Source organism: Pongo abelii, chromosome 5 (genome assembly GCF_028885655.2).
Source record: "Pongo abelii isolate AG06213 chromosome 5, NHGRI_mPonAbe1-v2.0_pri, whole genome shotgun sequence".
Taxonomy (NCBI): domain Eukaryota; kingdom Metazoa; phylum Chordata; class Mammalia; order Primates; family Hominidae; genus Pongo; species Pongo abelii.
Window position 1 is genome coordinate 170,020,326 of NC_071990.2, and position 18,497 is coordinate 170,038,822.

At 55.0% G+C, this 18,497-nt stretch overlaps 1 protein-coding gene across 8 annotated transcripts in view; it reads left to right on the forward strand.

The window, feature by feature from the left end:
* Window positions 1-11,037, forward strand: part of KIF25 (kinesin family member 25) — a 71,290-nt gene extending 60,253 nt beyond the window's left edge. For 6 of the 8 annotated variants that reach the window (XM_054558480.2, XM_054558485.2, XM_054558484.2 and 3 more), the window contains 5 exons: window positions 4,856-5,032; window positions 6,370-6,521; window positions 8,256-8,447; window positions 8,856-9,011; window positions 10,769-11,037. In XM_054558480.2, the coding sequence (XP_054414455.2) occupies window positions 4,856-5,032; window positions 6,370-6,521; window positions 8,256-8,447; window positions 8,856-9,011; window positions 10,769-10,938 (847 nt within the window). In that variant the 3' untranslated portion in view covers window positions 10,939-11,037. The remainder of the gene's footprint in view (window positions 1-4,855; window positions 5,033-6,369; window positions 6,522-8,255; window positions 8,448-8,855; window positions 9,012-10,768) is intronic. The other 2 variants (XM_054558481.2, XM_054558483.2) reach the window with 1 other exon arrangement.
* Window positions 11,038-18,497: the final 7,460 nt, after the last annotated feature.

Below are 18,497 nucleotides of genomic sequence, written 5' to 3' on the forward strand. Positions count from 1 at the left end.
CCCAGCTAATTTTTGTATTTTTAGTAGAGACGGAGTTTTGCCATGTTGGCCAGGCTGGTCTCAAACTCCTGACCTTAGGTGATCCACTCCCCTCGGCCTCCCAAAGTGCTGGGATTATAGGCATGAGTCTCCGTGCTTGGCTAAGACAAAACTTCTTGAAAGAGATCCCGAGTTAGAGGGTTCCTTAGGCAGGGGTGGAGGTGGGGGATGGTGAGGGATGGAGGTTTTCTGTCCTGGAATGGGAAGCACATAGGGAAAACTCCCGTCCTTCCGTCACCCTTCCTTCTGCCGCCATCAGGAGTGCATGCATCATCCGCTTCTCTTTAGGGGTCCAGCCAACATGGCCTGCGAAGATGCTCCCGACCCGTTAGCACGTTCTCGAAAGAGACCCACTGCCCGTGTCATGATTTCACCAACACAGTTGGTTCTAGGGGAAAAATAATAGTAAAAACTCGTCTCAGCGGCCAGGCGAGGTGGCTGACACCTGTAATCCCAGCACTTTGGGAGGTCGAAGCGGGCGGATCACAAGGTCAGGAGTTCGAGCTTGCATGGATGGTGCATGTCATTACATATTCGACCAGTCATTTTTACTTCTGCTAAGCAAACTCTTTGAGTTCCAGAAACAAAGGCTGAGGCAAGAGCACTGGGGAACTGAGGTAGAAAAAACAAAGGCTAAGGCAAGGGCACTGGGGAACTGCGGTAGAAAGCGGGAGAGAATGGTGGGAGTTTCAAGACCCCCCACCGCGTTTCTTCTCGTCTGTGAGAGCGGGAACACCGTGGTGGAAGGGGGCGATGCGGTGTGGCAGCACGTCCCGGACGTCGGCTTTGCAGTGTTCCCAGTGTGAGCTGCACGCGTCCTTCCGAGGCCGTTTCCTCCCTCAGCTGGGCTTAGAGATGCACGATGCACAGCCCGTGAGAGCAGGCGTCGTACATTCCGTGGTTGCGTTTTCGTTTGGCTCTGGAATTTACCGACGGAAGCATATCCAGGACGGCAGAGGGCTGCCGGGCGGGGACGGCGCTGCGGGGGAGGGGGGACGGCGCTGCGGGGGAGGGGGGAACGGCGCTGCGGGGGAGGGGGGGACGGCGCTGCGGGGGAGGGGGGGACGGCGCTGCGGGGGAGGGGGGGACGGCGCTGCGGGGGAGGGGGGGACGGCGCTGCGGGGGAGGGGGGGACGGCGCTGCGGGGGGGAACGGCGCTGCGGGGGAGGCGGGGACGGCGCTGCGGGGGGGGGACGGCGCTGCGGGGGGGGGACGGCGCTGCGGGGGAGGCGGGGACCGCGCTGCGGGGGAGGGGGGGACGGCGCTGCGGGGGAGGGGGGGACGGCGCTGCCGGGAGGGGGGGACGGCGCTGCGGGGGAGGGGGGAGGGCGCTGCGGGGGAGGGGGGAACGGCGCTGCGGAGGAGGCGGGGACGGCGCTGCGGGGGAGGGGGGAGGGCGCTGCGGGGGAGGGGGGAGGGCGCTGCGGGGGAGGGGGGAGGGCGCTGCAGGGGAGGCGGGGACGGCGCTGCGGGGAGGGGCGAACGGCACTGCGGGGGGCGAACGGCGCTGCGGGGGAGGTGGGGTCGGCGCTGCGGGGAGGGGGGAATGGCGCTGCGGGGAGGCGGGGACGGCGCTGCGGGGGAGGCGGGGACGGCGCTGCGGGGGAGGCGGGGACGGCGCTGCGGGGGAGGCGGGGACGGCGCTGCGGGGGAGGCGGGGACGGCGCTGCGGGGGAGGGGGGGACAGCCCTGGGGGGGAGTGGGGAACTGTGCTGCCAGCTGCCGGGGCGGGAACTGAGCTGAGGGAGCGCTGGGAAGGGCTGTTAGCAGCGTAAAAGTGTTACGGAAGATCCATCAGGAAGATGGCCAGGCGGCTGCGCCTCTCCAGAAACCGGATAATCAGCGTTACCAATGGTCCCATCGCATTACTGGCAAGCGTTTCAGTCGCCTCGTTTCTAAAATGGTTTTTCCGTTTTGCTGTTCTGAGTCTCCGGTGCTGTGCGTCTCCCTCCAGGGCACAGTGATTTGCGGCACTGGCATCCTCAGTCTGAGTCTCAGAATCTCTGCTTTTCCAAGTGTGTGGCCGCGGGCAAGGCCCTACTGTTCCTACACCTCACTGTCATCGTTTGCAGAAACGAGAATAGGAGCAGACACGGACCGTGTTCCCTCCCTCATCACATCCACACACGACCTGGAGAGGGGTGCGCTGGGCCAGGCCTGGGGGTGAGCTTGGGTGTTCGTGACTCAAGTTGCAAACGGCCCTTTGCCCAAAATGATACAAAACCACAATGACATCAGTGCTGATATCAGAGATAGTTTACAGGAACCCTTTACCCTGAAAAGGGCTACTCTTAGATTGCTGAAGTCACCAGATAAGCCATTTCCTGTCGTTTTAAAGTAAATAAAATGCTACTGCCTGGATTCCTTGGCTCTGCACGCCTCTCTCCTTCCTTCTAAACCTGGTTGTTGACACCGCCTCCTTCCCGACTGCTCTCCGCTGTCATCCTTATCAACAGGAGTGTGTGATGTTTCTCCACCTGCTGCACACCGTCAGAGGCACAAGGGATCCAAAAGTGCATGTGATCAATTTTCTGCTTTTAAAAAGTCTAGATTGGAAACGGGTAATTATGACCCAGTGGGAAATGGGCAGGAACAGATGGCAGAGACAAAGCATGGCCCCGCCCCTCCCCGCCCCAGAGAGTCAGGGGAGCTGCGTGCATTTGAATCACACTGTTCATCGCACTACCTGGAGTCCTTTGCGTGTGTGTCTCGCCTTCTCAACACTTTGCTTCTTAAAGGCTAAGACTGAAGCTTGTGTTTTTCACCATTGTCCCTAGAATCTAGTCAACAGCCCAATAATTAGTTGTCGGAAATCTCTCAAATTAACTCCTCAGTATTACGTAATTGAGAAATTTCTAAATTAGGTTTTGTGACATTCAAAGAGACAAACTGTCACATAAAGGATGGGCCCAAGTGTGGAGGTTAAGTTTCTGGATATGTGGTGCATTTTTGCCTAATGTGTGGAGAGGAGGAGAATGTAAAAACTCTAGTTTAGGCTGGGCGTGGTGGCTCACACTTGTAATCCCATAACTTTGGGAGGCTTAGGTGGGTGGATCACCTGAGGCCAGGAGTTTGAGACCAGCCTAGCCAACATGGTGAAAACCCGTCTCTACTGAAAGTTCAAAAATTAGCCTGGTGTGGAGGCGCATACCTGTAATCTCAGCTACTCAGGAGGCGAAGGCAGGAGAATCACTTGAACCTGGGTGGCAGAGGTTGCAGTGAGCTGAGAATGTGCCACTGCACTTCAGCCTGGGTGACAGAGCGAGACTCTTGTCTCAAAAAAATAAATAAATATAAAGTAAAATAAAATCTGTAGCTTAGCTAACTTCATTTTTCACTGTTACACACACTCTTCTTAGAGTGTTCTCAGCAAACCCCAGTGCTGAACCTGTCTAATCCAAATCTTGATGCTTTGCCAATAGTGATTTTTACCTTAATAGTTTTACTTACTTTCTCTTTCATTTGTCTTCATCATTTTTTTTACTGTTTATCATTAGAAGACAAAACTCCTCTAGATCTGGATGAAAAACTCAGCCTGGCAGCGCCTGGGTGGGAAACATCCCTGCTGGATTTTCCCTCGGGTACAGACAGCATCCTGTCACTCGGGACTTCCCACCCAGTTCTCAGAATAGCCTTAGGAACAAGAAAAGCACAATGCTCACCATCGGATTGACATCACTGTGCAGGTGGTAGAGAGGCAGCCAGCCACCTCCAGCAGATAGAAAGAGGCCTTTGTTATTTGGTGACAAGGTCGGAAGGGGAGTTTTGTCAGAGATAAACCAGAAAGCCAGAGGGAGGAGAGAGGAAGGGAGGGAATCCAGGGTTAGCACTCACCTTTTTCTTGTTGTGGGATTATGGTTTTATTTCTCTCTCTCTCTCTCTGTAGTATCTTTATTTAAAAACATTCCTACAAGTCAGCACATAGTTCTTTAAAACATGGAGCAAAATAAGATGTGCAGCTGCTTTTTGTTTTTTTTTGAGATGGAGTCTCGCTCTGTCGCCAGGCTGGAGTGCAGTGGCATGATCTCAGCTCACTGCAACCTGCACCTCCCTGCAACCTGCACCTCCCAGGTTCAAGCGATTCTCCTGCCTCAGCCTCCCCAGTAGTTGAGACTACAGGCACGCACCACCACGCCCAGCTAAGTTTTGTATTTTTGGTAGAGATGGGGTTTCACCAGGTTGGCCATGATGGTCTTGATCTCTTGACCTCGTGATCCACCCACCTCAGCCTCCTGAAGTGCTGGGATTACAGGTGTGAGCCACCGTGCCGGACTGTGCAGCTGCTTTTTAAAGAGTCTGAGCTGGTTTTATGGGTCTTGCAGGAAAGTTGCAGTTGGAAGGCATAAGTGGAATTGGAATAAAGAACTCTGGACTCAAGCTTCCCTGAAGTGGAAAAGTTTTAAAATAAACAAACCCCATCACTGGAGAAGTGCTAGAGGCCCGAACATCCTTGCAGCTTGCCTTGGGTGTCTGCAGTGATCAATCAATGGGGTGTGGTAATTGCTAGACCACAGCCATGTGATACTCAGGCTTCTTCGCCCTGTGTGTTTAGAATCCTCAGTGTACTAGTTGCAAAGGTGTTGGTTTAAATATAACTCTGATAAAATAACTGCTCCCAAGACACGTATTCACCCTACAACCTAAATGGCACACCCTATTTCCCTGAGTGATCTTGGGGTGTGTAACGTGCAGCGCCCTGCTTGGACCCCAGCAGTCTTACTGAGCGTCCTCTAGGGCGTCTGGGGCTGTGATTGGCTTACACTGAAAATCACTCTGTGAGACTTTCTGTAAATTTCTCTTGTGTGTCTTCCCGCAGACTTATTTCAGAAAATCCCTCAAGAAACCCAAAGGTTGAAGTCTCCATAGTGGAAGTTTACAATAATGACATTTTTGACCTTCTGGCCAAAGACAGCATTGCAGCAGTGTCGGGGGTCAAGCGTGAGGTGATGACAGCCAAGGACGGACGGACAGAGGTTGCGCTGCTGGCCTCTGAGTGAGTACTGCACCTGCCCCGTGCTGCTGGCCTCTGAGTGAGAACGGCACCTACCCCTACCACCTGGTCAGGAGGCTGCACGTCTCTAAACGAGCTCCCCACACCCAAGGATCCCAAGGAGAATCGGCCGTGGTGGCCCGATCAGTGCTCCTTGTCACTGAATGGCTCCTTGTGTGTTTTCATGCTTCGTATGTGTTGCACAACTCTCAATTTGCTGTAAGAATGATCTTTCTTTAAAGGTGGCTATGTCAGGATGATGTATTTGTTAATTAGCTGGAATGAGTGATCATTTCACAATGTATTCGCATATCAAAATATCAAGGTGTATACCTTAAACATATACAATTTTCAAATGTCATTAATATCTTAAAGCTGTTAGAGATAAAAGTAAAAAAAAACAAAATATTTTTTACAATCAAAATTAAAATAAACAAATAAATGTATCTTTAAAAAAATCTTCATAAGAGCCCCTTGGATGGGCATCATCCCATCTCACAGATGAGGAAGCAGGCTTGCAGAGGTGAAAGAACTTGCCCACCCCACTCAGGCTAGGAGAGATGAACTCATCCACATTTGTAAATATCAGTATTTCATAGAATACAATAATGAATCCTCTTGTAAAAGTGAGGATCCCCCATATTAAGTATTTTCCTCAAAGTTCCCTATTTTCAAATCCACATGCATGTGCTGGGTTTACCCCAGTCGGGGTGCAGCTGGGAGGTGACAGAGGGAACCCTCCCCATGAGTGAGGGCCTGGTCAGGCTGCCTATCCTGGGCCCTGGAGGCAGCAAGGGAAGGGCCCGCCAGCCATGCTGAATATTTCACAGAGCTGAAGGAAATCATCCATGCAGCCCTGATACGGTTACACAAAGTCACCCAAAATTTGAGCCTTTGACTGACAGACTGTGATGGAAATGTTATCTCCTGCTGATTAAGAGCTCTGATTAGCAGTCATATCTCATCCACTAACATGGGGAAATGGGTTAAACCTTTATTTCGTAAATCAGATTTGATACACAAAATATTTTTAAAACATGGTTCCTGGAGGCTCTAATAAATAAAGGAATAGGTGATATTGAAAAGGTTAGCAACTTCTGATTTTGTTCTGAAACAGTCCATTATTTCAGGGTCAGCAATTAGAGATGCTATAGGTTGGTTAGGCCTCAAAAGGAAAAAGTTTGCTTTACCATGTTTTATTGTGCCTGAGACTGGCTTCAGTACCCCATTGGCACGCGTGGCTCATGTGAGAGGCTTCCCTGAGCCGAGGAGGCTTGGAAGTCGCCTTGGGTAAGGGGGGCTGCCCTCGCTGTGTTCTCCACTGCTTGCCTTGTCTGTAGGGCTGTTGGCAGCGCCTCGAAACTGATGGAGCTCGTTCGTGGAGGTCTGCAGCTCAGGGCAAAGCACCCCACCCTGGTGCACGCGGATTCCTCCAGGTCTCACCTGATAATTACGGTGACTCTAACCACAGCCGCCTGCTCTAACAGCACTGGTAAGTCATCATTTGTGCTTGGTCAGTGGCAAGTAATAGAAAACCCCACTTAAGAAGAAAAAAAATCAGGCCGGGTGCAGTGGCTCACGCCTGTAATCCCAGCACTTTGGGAGACTGAGGCGGGTGGATCACCTGAGGTCAAGAGTTCGAGACCAGCCTGGCCAAAATGGTGAAACCCTGTCTCTACTAAAAATACAAAAATTAGCTGAGCACGGTGGTGTACACCTGTAATCCCAGCTACTCAGGAGGCTGAGGCAGGAGAATCGCTTGAACCCAGGAGGCAGAGGTTGCGGTGAGCCGAGGTTGTGCCATTGTACTCCAGCCTGGGCGACAGAGCAAAAACTGTCAAAAAAAAAAAGAAGAAGAAAAATCAGCATGCCTGCAGCATCCAAGGCTTCTCATGGGACCCAGCATGGGAATAGCAGCCACACCTTTTCACTCTCTGCATCCCAAACCCAAAAGTCCAATGGGATCCTAGGCTGAGAAGAAAAAATGAGAGTGGGAGGGAGGAAAACACTCTGCTAAATAAAATATAATGCAGAAAGAAAAGCAGGGCATAATACACCTTGGGATACATGCATTTGTCATGGAAGAAACAATGAGTGTAATTTCAGTTTAAAACCAAAATTTCAAACTATGTAGTGTATAAAATGATTCCAGTTATGTAACAGAAAGAACACAGGCCTGTGAAGGCTGGGCTGCAACTCTCAAACTTGAGCTGTGTCCAATTCCCTGCAGCAGGTGGTGGGAACTAATAGCAGACACCACCCACGCTCAGGTTCAGCAGGGCTGGGACTGGACCTGGAATGTGCGTTTCTGCAAGGATGCGGCTCCGGGGACCACACCTGGAGAGCCACGGGTCTGGGGCCGGAACATGAGACTGTAGTCCCGTCGAAATCTGGTCTCAGTGGGTTGACACGGGAAAGGCCATTTCTCACTCGTATTGAAGGCCAGTGTGGCTGAACATTCCCCATCCTTCTTGCCACCGTGGCACTTGAAACATTTGGCCTCCAAGGTTGCTCGGGCAAGGGAAGGAGAGGTGACGGGGAGGTGCTGACAATAGCCCCTGCCAGCCCAGAGTGGGCCACAGCTGGGCACAGGGCCTTGTACCCGCAGGGGCTGGAAAGGCACAGGCGTGTGATGTTTAGGGAGCACCAACAATCTCTACCAAAAACACTCCCGATACAGGGGAGGTGTGGCTGCCAGTGGTGGTGGGAATAAGACTGGATTTCATGTCCTTTAGAAACAATTGTGTATACTTTCTATGTTTTGCACAGTGAGTAAATGTTATTTTGCTTTTTTAAAAACCCTAAGAAGTTTGTTTAGGAATACACACTACAAAGACATTTGCATTAAAATGAAGAGCCCTTTTGTTAGGATTTGTGTGGAAGATTGTCAAACAGATTGTAGGATTTATTTCTAAAAGGGCTCATAGATTTTCTGAGTGGGATTTTAATTAACATGATTATCAAGTCTTTCTAAGAAGCATTATTTGATTTCCTTTGGGCCAATTAGGCATTAGTTCAACCTTCCACAGTGAAGAAAGCTGCTTTCTAACTTGTGCTTTCCCCCAGAGAAGCCACTATCCCCTGGACCTCTGCAGAAATCCCACTTCTTACTGGGTGGGAGGTGTGGGCGGGAGGGTACAGTTCAGAAACTTCTCGGGTCTGACCGAGGCAAAGCACAGCCTCATGGCTTCATGCAACTGTTTTCCTCCTCATCGCTCCCTTGCAGCAGACCAAGCCTGCAGTGCCACCCTCCCCAGGGAGCAAACAGAGGCGGGAAGGGCAGGAAGGGCCGGAAGGAGCCGCAGAGCTTCTCAAGGGGCCTCGGCTCCACAGCCGGTTCCCGGGAACCCCGCAGGGTGTGTGGAGCAGGTGCAGGCCCGACTGCAGCTCGTGGACTTGGCCGGCAGCGAGTGCATTGGTGAGCGGGGGCAGGCATTTCCCTGGGGGGTGGATGCTGCAGAAGCCTATGATCTGATAGAGCTGGATGTGCAACCAGGCAGCCCAGGAAGCTCTGGGCGAGCCAGGCATTTCCCCCTCCACAGGTGAGTTCCAAATCCCGTTACATTCTTAGGGATTGGTTCTCTGACCCCAGCAACCCGAGAGTTGTGTTCCTCACACTGGCCCTTTGGGAAGAGAAAACCTGAGTTCCCAGCAGGAGCTCGCTTTGAGCTGTGAGCAGAGCATGAAAGACCCTTGCTCTAATGCCTGTCCCGTCCATGGCCTCCCCTCTACCTGCCTGAGAGCCGCTCCTCCGAAGGAGCCGGTTTTGCTTTTCCTGCCTCTTTTCTTGGTGCAAATGGTGATGGTGCATGGCGGTCCTGTCCAGGTATGTCTGGGGCGACCGGGTCAGCCCTGAGGGAGACGGCGTGCATCAACCGCAGCCTTGCGGCCCTGGCAGACGTCCTGGGAGCTTTGTCGGAGCACCGCGACCATGTCCCATACCGGAACAGCAGGCTCACCCACCTCCTTCAGGACTGCCTCGGTAACCGTTTTCCCCAAAATCCCCCAGGATGGGGAACCACGTACCCCAGGACACGTGCACACAGGTCTGGCCTGCACGTCCTCGAGGGCCACCCGTGCACCCCCTGCACCTCCTGTGCCCTTGCTGTGGCTAGCTGGCACTCCCACGGGACAGTGGTCATTCTCCTGCGCCATCTCTCCTTGGCCTGGTTGCTTGCTTCTTCGGTCTGTGTGTGACTTGCCTCCTGGTCGGGGCTCAGTTTCTCAAGGGTGGCAGCCCTGGCCTCTCTCTTCACCAGGCGTCCCCCAGGGCAGCTGAGGGCTCTCTAGGCTGCTGCTGCATGTGTGGCCTGGGTCCCTCCGGCTGTGTAGACCTGCTTAGGCCGCAAGTTCCTTGGGTCTTTTGGGGGCAGGTGCCAGAAGCCTGGACGCAGCAGATTAAGCACCATTGCCAGGTGGGGCACAGGCGGCCCCTGTGTAGAGTCATCCAGCTGTGGCTGGATCTGGGCTTTGCGGTTTTTGGGGAGCTCAGTTAGTGCCCCCTCCCCTGACCCAGACTGGTTGAAAGGGAGGACCCGAGGAAGCATTGCGGCTGTAGAGTGGCCTCTGCCAGGGCTGGGCTTCCTGACTCAGGGTCCAGGCAGAGTCCCCCAGAGGTGGCCCTGGGCCCTGTAGGCCCTGTTCTGAGAAACGGCCACTGCAGGACGGCAGGGGCACGTGGCCACCACAGTGGGGGGCTCCTCCTTCCTGGGAGAGCCACCCTGGGAGGTGGTGGAGGGGCCGCTGGTGCTCGGGGCTCGGGGAGGCCGGAATGTTCCAGACACTCTCCCTGTCTCTCATTGTGGGGTGTTCCCCCTCTCATGACAAACTGGCTTCCTCCACACGGTGAATAACAGGGCTGTTCACAGGAGCCTATTTTCGGATTCTGCCTCTAGGAGAGAGACCACTTGGTACTCTTGGATTCTAAAGTTCGCAGCCCCAATAGAGAGACAGGGCGACCTGGGTCAGGTGCGCAGCCCACCCGTGATCTCAGGGGTGGCACCGTGGGGCAAACAGTGCCCGAGAGCCAGCAGGTCCCTCATGGAGCCCCGGCCTTGGCCTCTGGGGTCTGCACTTTTCCTCCCCCTTAGCTCTCCCTTCCTTCCTTTTCCGTTGTTTTTGTTTTTCATCTGTACTGCTTAACCCTCGTTACGGGTCCTGACAAAGAGGAAGAGACAGCATTCCCCAGGAGGAGAAGTCCTGGGCACATGGCCCCTGCCCCAGGGGGGCCTGAGGGAGTCACAGGGCCATGGGCCGTGAGCAGCAGGTGTGGGTGTGAGGGAGATCTGGAAAGAGCAGTCCCAGGGGCCCAAGCGTGCCGCAGGGTCACGTGCAGACTCAACCTAGAGCTGACTTCATGCCTCCCAATTCCCAGAACACAGGAGTGTGTGTAGCAGGCCTGCAGCTTCCCCGGGTGAGGGGTGCTAGCGACCGGCTGCTGACCCTCCCGGACCCGGGTGAGGGGTGCTAGCGACCGGCTGCTGACCCTCCCGGACCCGGGTGAGGGGTGCTAGCGACCGGCTGCTGACCCTCCCGGACCCGGGTGAGGGGTGCTAGCGACCGGCTGCTGACCCTCTTGGACCCCCTGTTCCAGGAGCCTGCCAGACGTGGCCACTTTCCCGCTGGGGCGCCGGGCGGCCCTCTCTGCAGCCGCCCATCTCGGGCCCTGGTTGCCGGCACGTTGGCACTTCCAGATGCTGCTCTTCTTTCCAGCTTGCATGTTGTTTTTCTATTTTAAAGGAGGCGACGCGAAGTTACTGGTGATTCTCTGCATTTCTCCCAGCCAGAGGCACCTGGCGCAGACGTTGCAGGGCCTGGGTTTCGGGATCCGAGCTCGGCAAGTCCAGCGAGGCCCTGCCCGAAAGAGGCCGCCCAGCTCCCAGACGGAGGGGAAGAGGAGGCCGGATTGAACGCATTAACGAGTTTTTCTCCTAAAACTGTGTTTCTTGTCCTTGCTTTATAATGCATATGTGCTTAGAAATAAACAGGTTTCACGTGGACTCGATAAACCTGGCTTTATTGCAAAGCACCCTCATGAATGTGGATGGGACCTCCAACTCCTGCCAGACCATCAGGCAGGGCAGGCTTCACAGAGGAGCTCCTTGCAGAGCGGCGGCCACCAGGTGTCACAGCAGGCACTCGCTGTCCTCATCAGACTCTCCCCAGAGGCCACCCTGGGCCCTGAAGGCCCTGCCCCCGGAAACTCGGGAGCCGGCATAAACGGCTGTGGGCAGGAGGGCAGGGGCGTGAGCGCCCCACAGTGGGAGCTGGTCAGCCTGGGCCCAGTGCGGACCCCACCTGTGAGCTCTGGGAAGGTGCTGCTGGCATGTACGGCCCCAGAGCCACCAGACCTCACACACAGCTGCCACCTCTGCCTCCTCGAGTTCATGCTTTTCCTTCCCCCCTGGGCTCCCTCTTTCTTCACCACTGTTTTTGGTTGTCCACCACACTCCGCATGAGGAGCTGTGTCAAGGAGGGAGGGGGCATCTGGGGACAGCATCACACCTGTCATCTCATTTGACACAAACGCAGCCCCCAGGATTCCCCACCACAGGCTGCAGGACCAGATGGACTCTGGTTTCCATGGTGGCTGTGCCACCTCCCAGCTCTGCATCCCTGGACGGTTTGCTTGGCCTCTAAAGCCCGGCTTCCTCCTCGGCAAAGCCAGGTGAGACCAGAGGGTTGGGAACCTTAAAGGAGACAAGGAGCAGCTCTGGAGACTGGCCTGTGACTTCCCCTGCCGTGGAGCTGAACTGGCATGTTTAAGCCCCACCCCACCACAGGGCTCCTCTCCGCCTTACAAGGGGATGGACAGTAAAGACAGCTGCCCACTGTGTCCTCTGCTGGAAGGGTGGCCCCTGGGGCTGCCCCCATTTCCACGGGGTCCACAGTGACAGACATGCCCTCTCGGACCCAGCAGATCCAAGAGCAGGGTCCCAGGAGGAACGCATGTGCGGAGGAACGGGGGGTCACAAGCACAGACCAAGAATACCCCATTTCTTACCAGCAATCATTTTGGCTCTGAGAATTGGCTGGGAAGCAGGTTTTGGAGAGGAGTCACAGCTGGTAGCTTTCAGATGGTTTCAATGCCAGGAAAATGTTTTTTACTCTATCCTGTTTATGCGAGAGGGAGGTAAAATGTCTTTTCTAGTAGTTAGCACAAACCAAGTAAACCTGTGCCCACATGCGGCTCAGGTGAGGAGCGTGAGCTGTGGTGGTCCTGACTCATGGTGGGTTAGGAACCTCCTCCCTTCCTGGGAGCCCAGAGCAAGGGGTGGGGACAGTCAGGGGGTGTTCAGAGCCCAGTGTGCTAACAGCCTTTTCCTGTACTCCTTTTCCCAGGGCGGAGCGTTCTGCCTCATTGGGAGTGGGGAACTGGCCCAGGCTGCTGGGGTCCAGCTTTTGGTCAGAGTGGCCAGGAGGGCAGGTGCATGGGGTGTCATGCGCTGAAGACAGAGATGCTGGCCTTCTCCCTGCCAGGAAAGGACTCAGCCAAACGGTGGGGCTGAAAGCAGAGACATCTGCTTCAACTCATGGTTTTTAATATAATCGGGTAGTGATGATAGACAATAGATAGGTAGAGAGATGGTAGATGATCAGTCAGTGAACAGATGGCAGATCTGTAGATCCATGGATAATGAACTCATCGGCAGATAGATAGATTTAATCTCATATATAAAAAAAATCATTTCAATGTGTAATCAATATGAAATCAATATAAAGACATTAATGAGATATTCAAGATTCTTTGTCCACACTAAGTCTTCAGAATTGGTGTATGTTTTCCACTGACTGACAGCGCCCCTCAGCACAGGCTGGCTGCGAGCTCAGGGGCCACAGGTGGGCAGCCCACCTAGCCCTGTGCTGAACCCCACAGACAAATGCCTCCATTTCGTAACACCACCTATTTTTAAGGATACCTTGATTATCCTAAAGTGAAATTATACATGGATTATATAATCCTAACAGCACGCCTTTTCTTAAAAAAAAAAAAAACAAAAGAATCAATATAATGATGTAGCTATAATATGATGGAGAAATAGGCCAGATGCGGTGGCTCATGCCTGTAATTTCAGCACTTTGGGAGGCCGAGGCGGGCAGATCACTTGAGGTCAGGAGTTTGAGACCAGCCTGGCCCACATGGTGAAACCCCGTCTCTACTAAGAATACAAAAATTAGCTGAGCATGGTGGCAGCTGTAATCCCAGCTACTCAGGTGGCTGAGGCACGAGAATCACTTGAACCCGGGAGACTGAGGTTGCAGTGAGCCGAGATCGCATCACTGCACTCCAGCCTGGGCGACAGAGTGAGACTCAGTCTCAAATAAATAAATAATAAAAATAAACATATAATGGAGAAATAAAAAGATTTTTTTTCTGTGTATATTCACATAAGTATATTTCAATTTGTAAAAATTTCAAAACAACTACATCTGAACACACAGCGAAGTAAATGAGTTTGGGTATAAGAAGGAAGACAATATTCAATTTATGTTTATTCAACAATTTAAAAATAAGGGCCAAGTGACTGTATCTGTGTGTGTGTGTGCATGCACATGCATGTAAAATCTCCAGGACTGTGGCCGCTACAAAAAGCAGACAGACACACAGACATGGAATTGTCACAAGTGTCCCATTTGTGACTCACAAGTCACGAGCGGTGTAGCAACGTGATATAATTTTGTACATGGTGAAAACCTCTTGGTAATGTTACTAAGTTTCAGCTTCTCTTGGTTTACACAACTGTTGCATTCCTGACACATAATGTACATTAAAACTGCAGAAATAATCCTTCCTGATTTTATGGAGAGCAGTGTGAGGTTTCAGGCCTGGATCACCGAATGCAGGATTTCCACCTGTGAATATCTGACAGGGGCTAAAGCCACGTGGCCCCCGGGACAGTATTTGCTGGGTGGGCGTGTCCTGTGCCTTGTGGGGACCTGGCGTCCTTGGTGCCCATCTGCTCAATGTCACTTGTGTCCCTTCATCATTGTGATGACCTGAATGACCCCACAGATTCTGAGATGCTCCCTCAGTGCCCAAAATAAAATCAAATTTCTCTTTAGGGTTGGCCCTTAGGCAGGCAGATGCCCCCGGCTCAGGAAGCCCCTCACCGGCTTGCTGAGGCGCAAAGTTCCTTTAGTAGGACAGAGATACTGACGCACAAATGATGGACTCAGGAGGTGGCAGCCCTGGTGAGACGGAAGCTTCTCTGTGGAGCCCGCACTGAACAGCAGCGCCCAGCAACAACCTCCGCCAGGCCCTGCCATCCTCCTTCTGACCTTGAAGGGCCCAAGCTGCTGCCATAGCGTGACCGAAGGGACAGCCTGGCTGATACTCGTGACACTCGACAAGGCTTCTTTGTGTGTTTGATGAAGTTCCTCTCTAAGCAAGGCCGGCGTTGTGATAACCAAGCTGCCTTTGTAGAGGATTCGTGGACGCCTCACCCCACAGCCGCGTGAGGCCCACAGTGGTGCCCCTGAGACGGTCACTGTGTGAAAATGGCAGAGCTTCCCTTTGGGGAAGTGTTGGATGGGCTCTGGCCAGCCTCTACGCGGGATGGCAGAGGAGCAAGTGACTCAGGAACCTGCCAGTCACAGCCTAGAGCAAGGGCGTCTACAGAGACTGGGAGTCGGGGCAGCGGGCGTGGGGGGCGCTTGGGCCCCAGGCACCGGACCCCACTCTCTGCCACCCTCGACGCCCCCACGCTGCAGACTGGAACCCTCTGCCCCATCACAGGGCGTGCAGCTGAGTCCTCGCTTCCCAGGTTTTCGTCTGCCTCTCACTCCCAACTCCTCATTTCCTGGAAGGAAGAAGCCTGGGTCCAGTCTTCACCCTGGTCCACTTGGCCACACCCAGAGTGCCAGGGTTTCAGAGCAAACCAGCCCAGTCTCCAGGGTGTGGGGCTGCAGGCACTCACCCCACAGCTGGCCACCACCAGTGATTTCAATGGCCCATCACTGTGGTGCTGATGCGCTGCCCCTAAGAAGGGAGAGGGAGGGAAGGACCCAGGAAACATACAGAAAAAAACCCAAAACTAGTCAGTGACTAAAACTCAAAGACGTCCTATCAATTAACAGCTCTGCTCTGGGGTTGCTATCTTCATGTTCATTAGCTTCTTCCTCTTGGCTCAGGGCCTTTGAAGGTGTTTAGGATCAACCCATTTGAAAAGCAAGGACGCTGAGGCTGTGGAAGTCCGCGTACTTACTGACTTGCAGTGCCTGTGAGACGGGAAGGAGCGTCTGCCCCTCAGTCGTGGTCCGGCTCCTTCTCTCACAGAAGTGGACCTTTGGAGGGCAGTCCCAGCGCCACGGAGAAATGCATCTCCAGAAACACTCGTGGCTTCTGCAAACTGAGCACAACCAGACCTCCTCAGCGCTGGAGTTCAGGCACAATTGTTCATGCACGAGAGTCGCCTTATGGGGTGAGCGCGTGACTCTGATGCGAGGTTTGTGTTCCCAGGGCTGACATATCTGGGCGCTTCACAGCTGGACAAGGCATACTTGGAGGGGCGCCTTGAACCTGGACAGCACCCCTTCCTTGCCTCCCTCAGGCCGTTTGGCCACAGAACCTGTGACATGGGCAGGCTCAGGAGAGGAGAGGAGGAAGGGAAGGAGCTCAGGCTCCGAGGAGGGAAGATTGCCGGGGGCCGGGTTAGGGGTGGGGTGGGGTGGGGGCCCAGGGCCCAGGGCTGGGGCAGCTCTGGGTGCCAAACGTGGTTTCATCTGGAGGACACTGCAAGGCTGGAATAAAACACCCTGCCCTCTTCAGCTTGTAGCAGGTCAGAGACCGCTGGTTTTGAAGAGATTTGCTAGTGATCTGTGGGAGGAAACACTCAGCAGAGGTTTAGGCGGCACGTGGAGGCTGCGCAGGGAATACAGCCCACATGGGGAGGACAGAAGACACCACAGCCACCCAGGGTGCGAGAGCTGTGACAGGCGCCTGTTAGAGTGGAACAACAGGGGCCCAGCCCCATCTCGGGGTCTGGGGTGGCTTCCCTGCAGAGGCGGCCTCTGTGCAGAGGCCTGAAGGGTCCACAGTGTAAAAGGGGGAATGACAAAGTGTCTGCCTGTGCAGGACCGTGTGATCTGTACTATAATCACCCTGTGAGGGGCGCACGCCGCCGTCCTAGAGCGTCATAGACACCAGTCCCCGAGCCTGATGGTACTCGCCAGAGGTCCCTGCGTGCCCAGAGTCCCGCCCTGGCCATCGTTTAGTGTGAGGCAGGAGGGGGCCAGATACGGTGGGGACGCCCAGCTGCCCCAGATCTCTCTTACCTGCTCTTTCCTCCGCAGACTGACTGTGCACGGCTGCCCCAGATCTCTCTTATCTGCTCTTTCCTCCGCAGACTGACTGTGCACCCCGCCCCCCATAGTCAGGAACAGGCCCTGGGGAGTGGTGGGAGGCTGCACAGTGTGGCTTGCGGCCCTGGACGCTCCCTCAGGACTGTCTGGGACCAGGCTCGTCTCGGAATCCGAATTAACGGCAGACCTCACTTTGAGAACAGCCTGGCCCAGCCCTGATACTCGGGGAAAGAGCAGAGGTCAGAGAAGGCAGGAGGAGTGCACGGAGGGCAAGCCGGGGGCCCACATGTGGCTGGGGCAGCCGTGGCCCCCTCAGCACAGTGTGAGCCCAGCAGCCTCGCCGTGGCCAAGGCCCTGGGCCTGGGAACTTGTAATCCAGTTGCTGACTTTGCTTGGTTAGCAGAAATGGAAGACACCTCATTTGTGGAGACTGAGGTGGTGGAATGTTGACCCTGGGGGTGTTGCTGTGGGAGGCCAGTGAGCTGTTAGCCCAGTGGGCAGGACCTGGGTGACCGACGCCCTGGGGGTCTCATAACTCCCTGGACCTTCTCCTTTCTTGGTGGACCTTGGCCAAAACCCATGGACATTTTACATCTGTTCCCTAAAGTGCTAGGGACGCTCTGTAGTTTCAGTCACGCTCCTCGGGCAAACCCCGGGATGGGGCAGGGGGTGCGGCCAGAACAATGTGGTGTGGGTGGGTGGGTGGGAGTGGCCGGACGCCAGCTGCCCCTCCGCAGGGGCTTCAGCTCCATCACAGTCATGTGGACTCTGGCTCAGCCTGGGTGGACAAGGAGGTGTATACAGTTGGCACAGCCAGAGCAAGCCAGCCCTGCCCACTGAGATGCACAGAGCACTAATCCCCTGGCCCGCCCTCCCTCTTTCACCCATTCCGTGCCCATTTATCGGCTGCCTCCTGTACTGGGGTCTTGCTTTGGCACCGAGGAAACCGCGGTCAATGCCGGAGGCTCCTGCCTTGAAGATCCCAAGACCGGGATGGAGACCGATGTGCCGGATGTGTCCCAGCATGTAGTGCAGGGTGGGCTGAGTGCGCCCCCCGACGTCTGTGTGGGAATCCTCACCAGCAAGGCCATGGTGTTAGGGCCTGTGGGAGCCGGTGAGGCTGTGAGGATGGAGGCTCACAGATGGGGTTAGTGCCTTTGTAAGGGGGGCCCCGGGAGCTCCCAAGCCCCTTCCGCCCTGAGAGGATGCAGCGGCCAGGGAGGGGGCCTGGACCAGGAATGGAACTGGCTGGCACCTCAATCCTGGACTTCCAGCCTCCAGAACCGTGAGGTGTGGGCAGAGTGAGTCCACACGGTCTGTGAGGATCTGTTGTAGTGACCAGAGGGAAGACACAGTGCAGCGGACACGCCGGGCTGTTGTGTGTCCTGCAGTCTCTCTGGGAGCCCAGGGCGCCTGCCCCCAGGAATCACACGTGAGAAGCAAAACACAAGGAGAGGCTGCGGGGACGTGGCCCCAGACCCCCGCTGGATGCCTCACTTCACACACCTGCCACCGTGGGGGACAGTGCCGGCCTCCCAGACCTGCGCCCCAGCCCACAGGTGGGCTTCACACACCTGCCACCGTGGGGGACAGTGCCGGCCTCTCAGACCTGCGCCCCAGCCCACAGGTGGGCACTCCACCCCTGCACTGTCAGGGCTGCCAGAGCCTCATGCCCTCCCACCACCTTCTGCTGGGCAGCCCCTTCCTCAGAGAACAAAGAGCATTTTGGTTTTTTCTGAGACAGGGTCTTGCTGCATCACCCAGGCTGCAGTGCAGTGGCATGATCCAGCTCACTGCAGCCTTGACCTCCTGGGCTCAAGTGATTCTCCCACCTCAGCCTCCCGAGTAGCTGGGACCACAGGTGCCACCATGCCCGGCTGATTTTATTTCTATATTTTTTGTAGAGATGGGGTTTTGCCAGGTCGCTCAGTCTGGTCTCAAACTCCTTGCCTCAAGTGATCCGCTCGCCTTGGCCTCCCAAAATGTTGGGATTACAGGTGTGAGGCACCGTGCCTGGCCATAAAGAGCATCCTGGAGGCTCCTGAGGCGCGTCCACCTCCTGCAGAGACCTCCATTGGAGGCTGGCCTGTTCCCATTGTTACGTGTTCCCATGTCCGCTCAGGAGGAAGCCTGGCCCGCACCCCACAGGGCACACTCCTGCATCTGG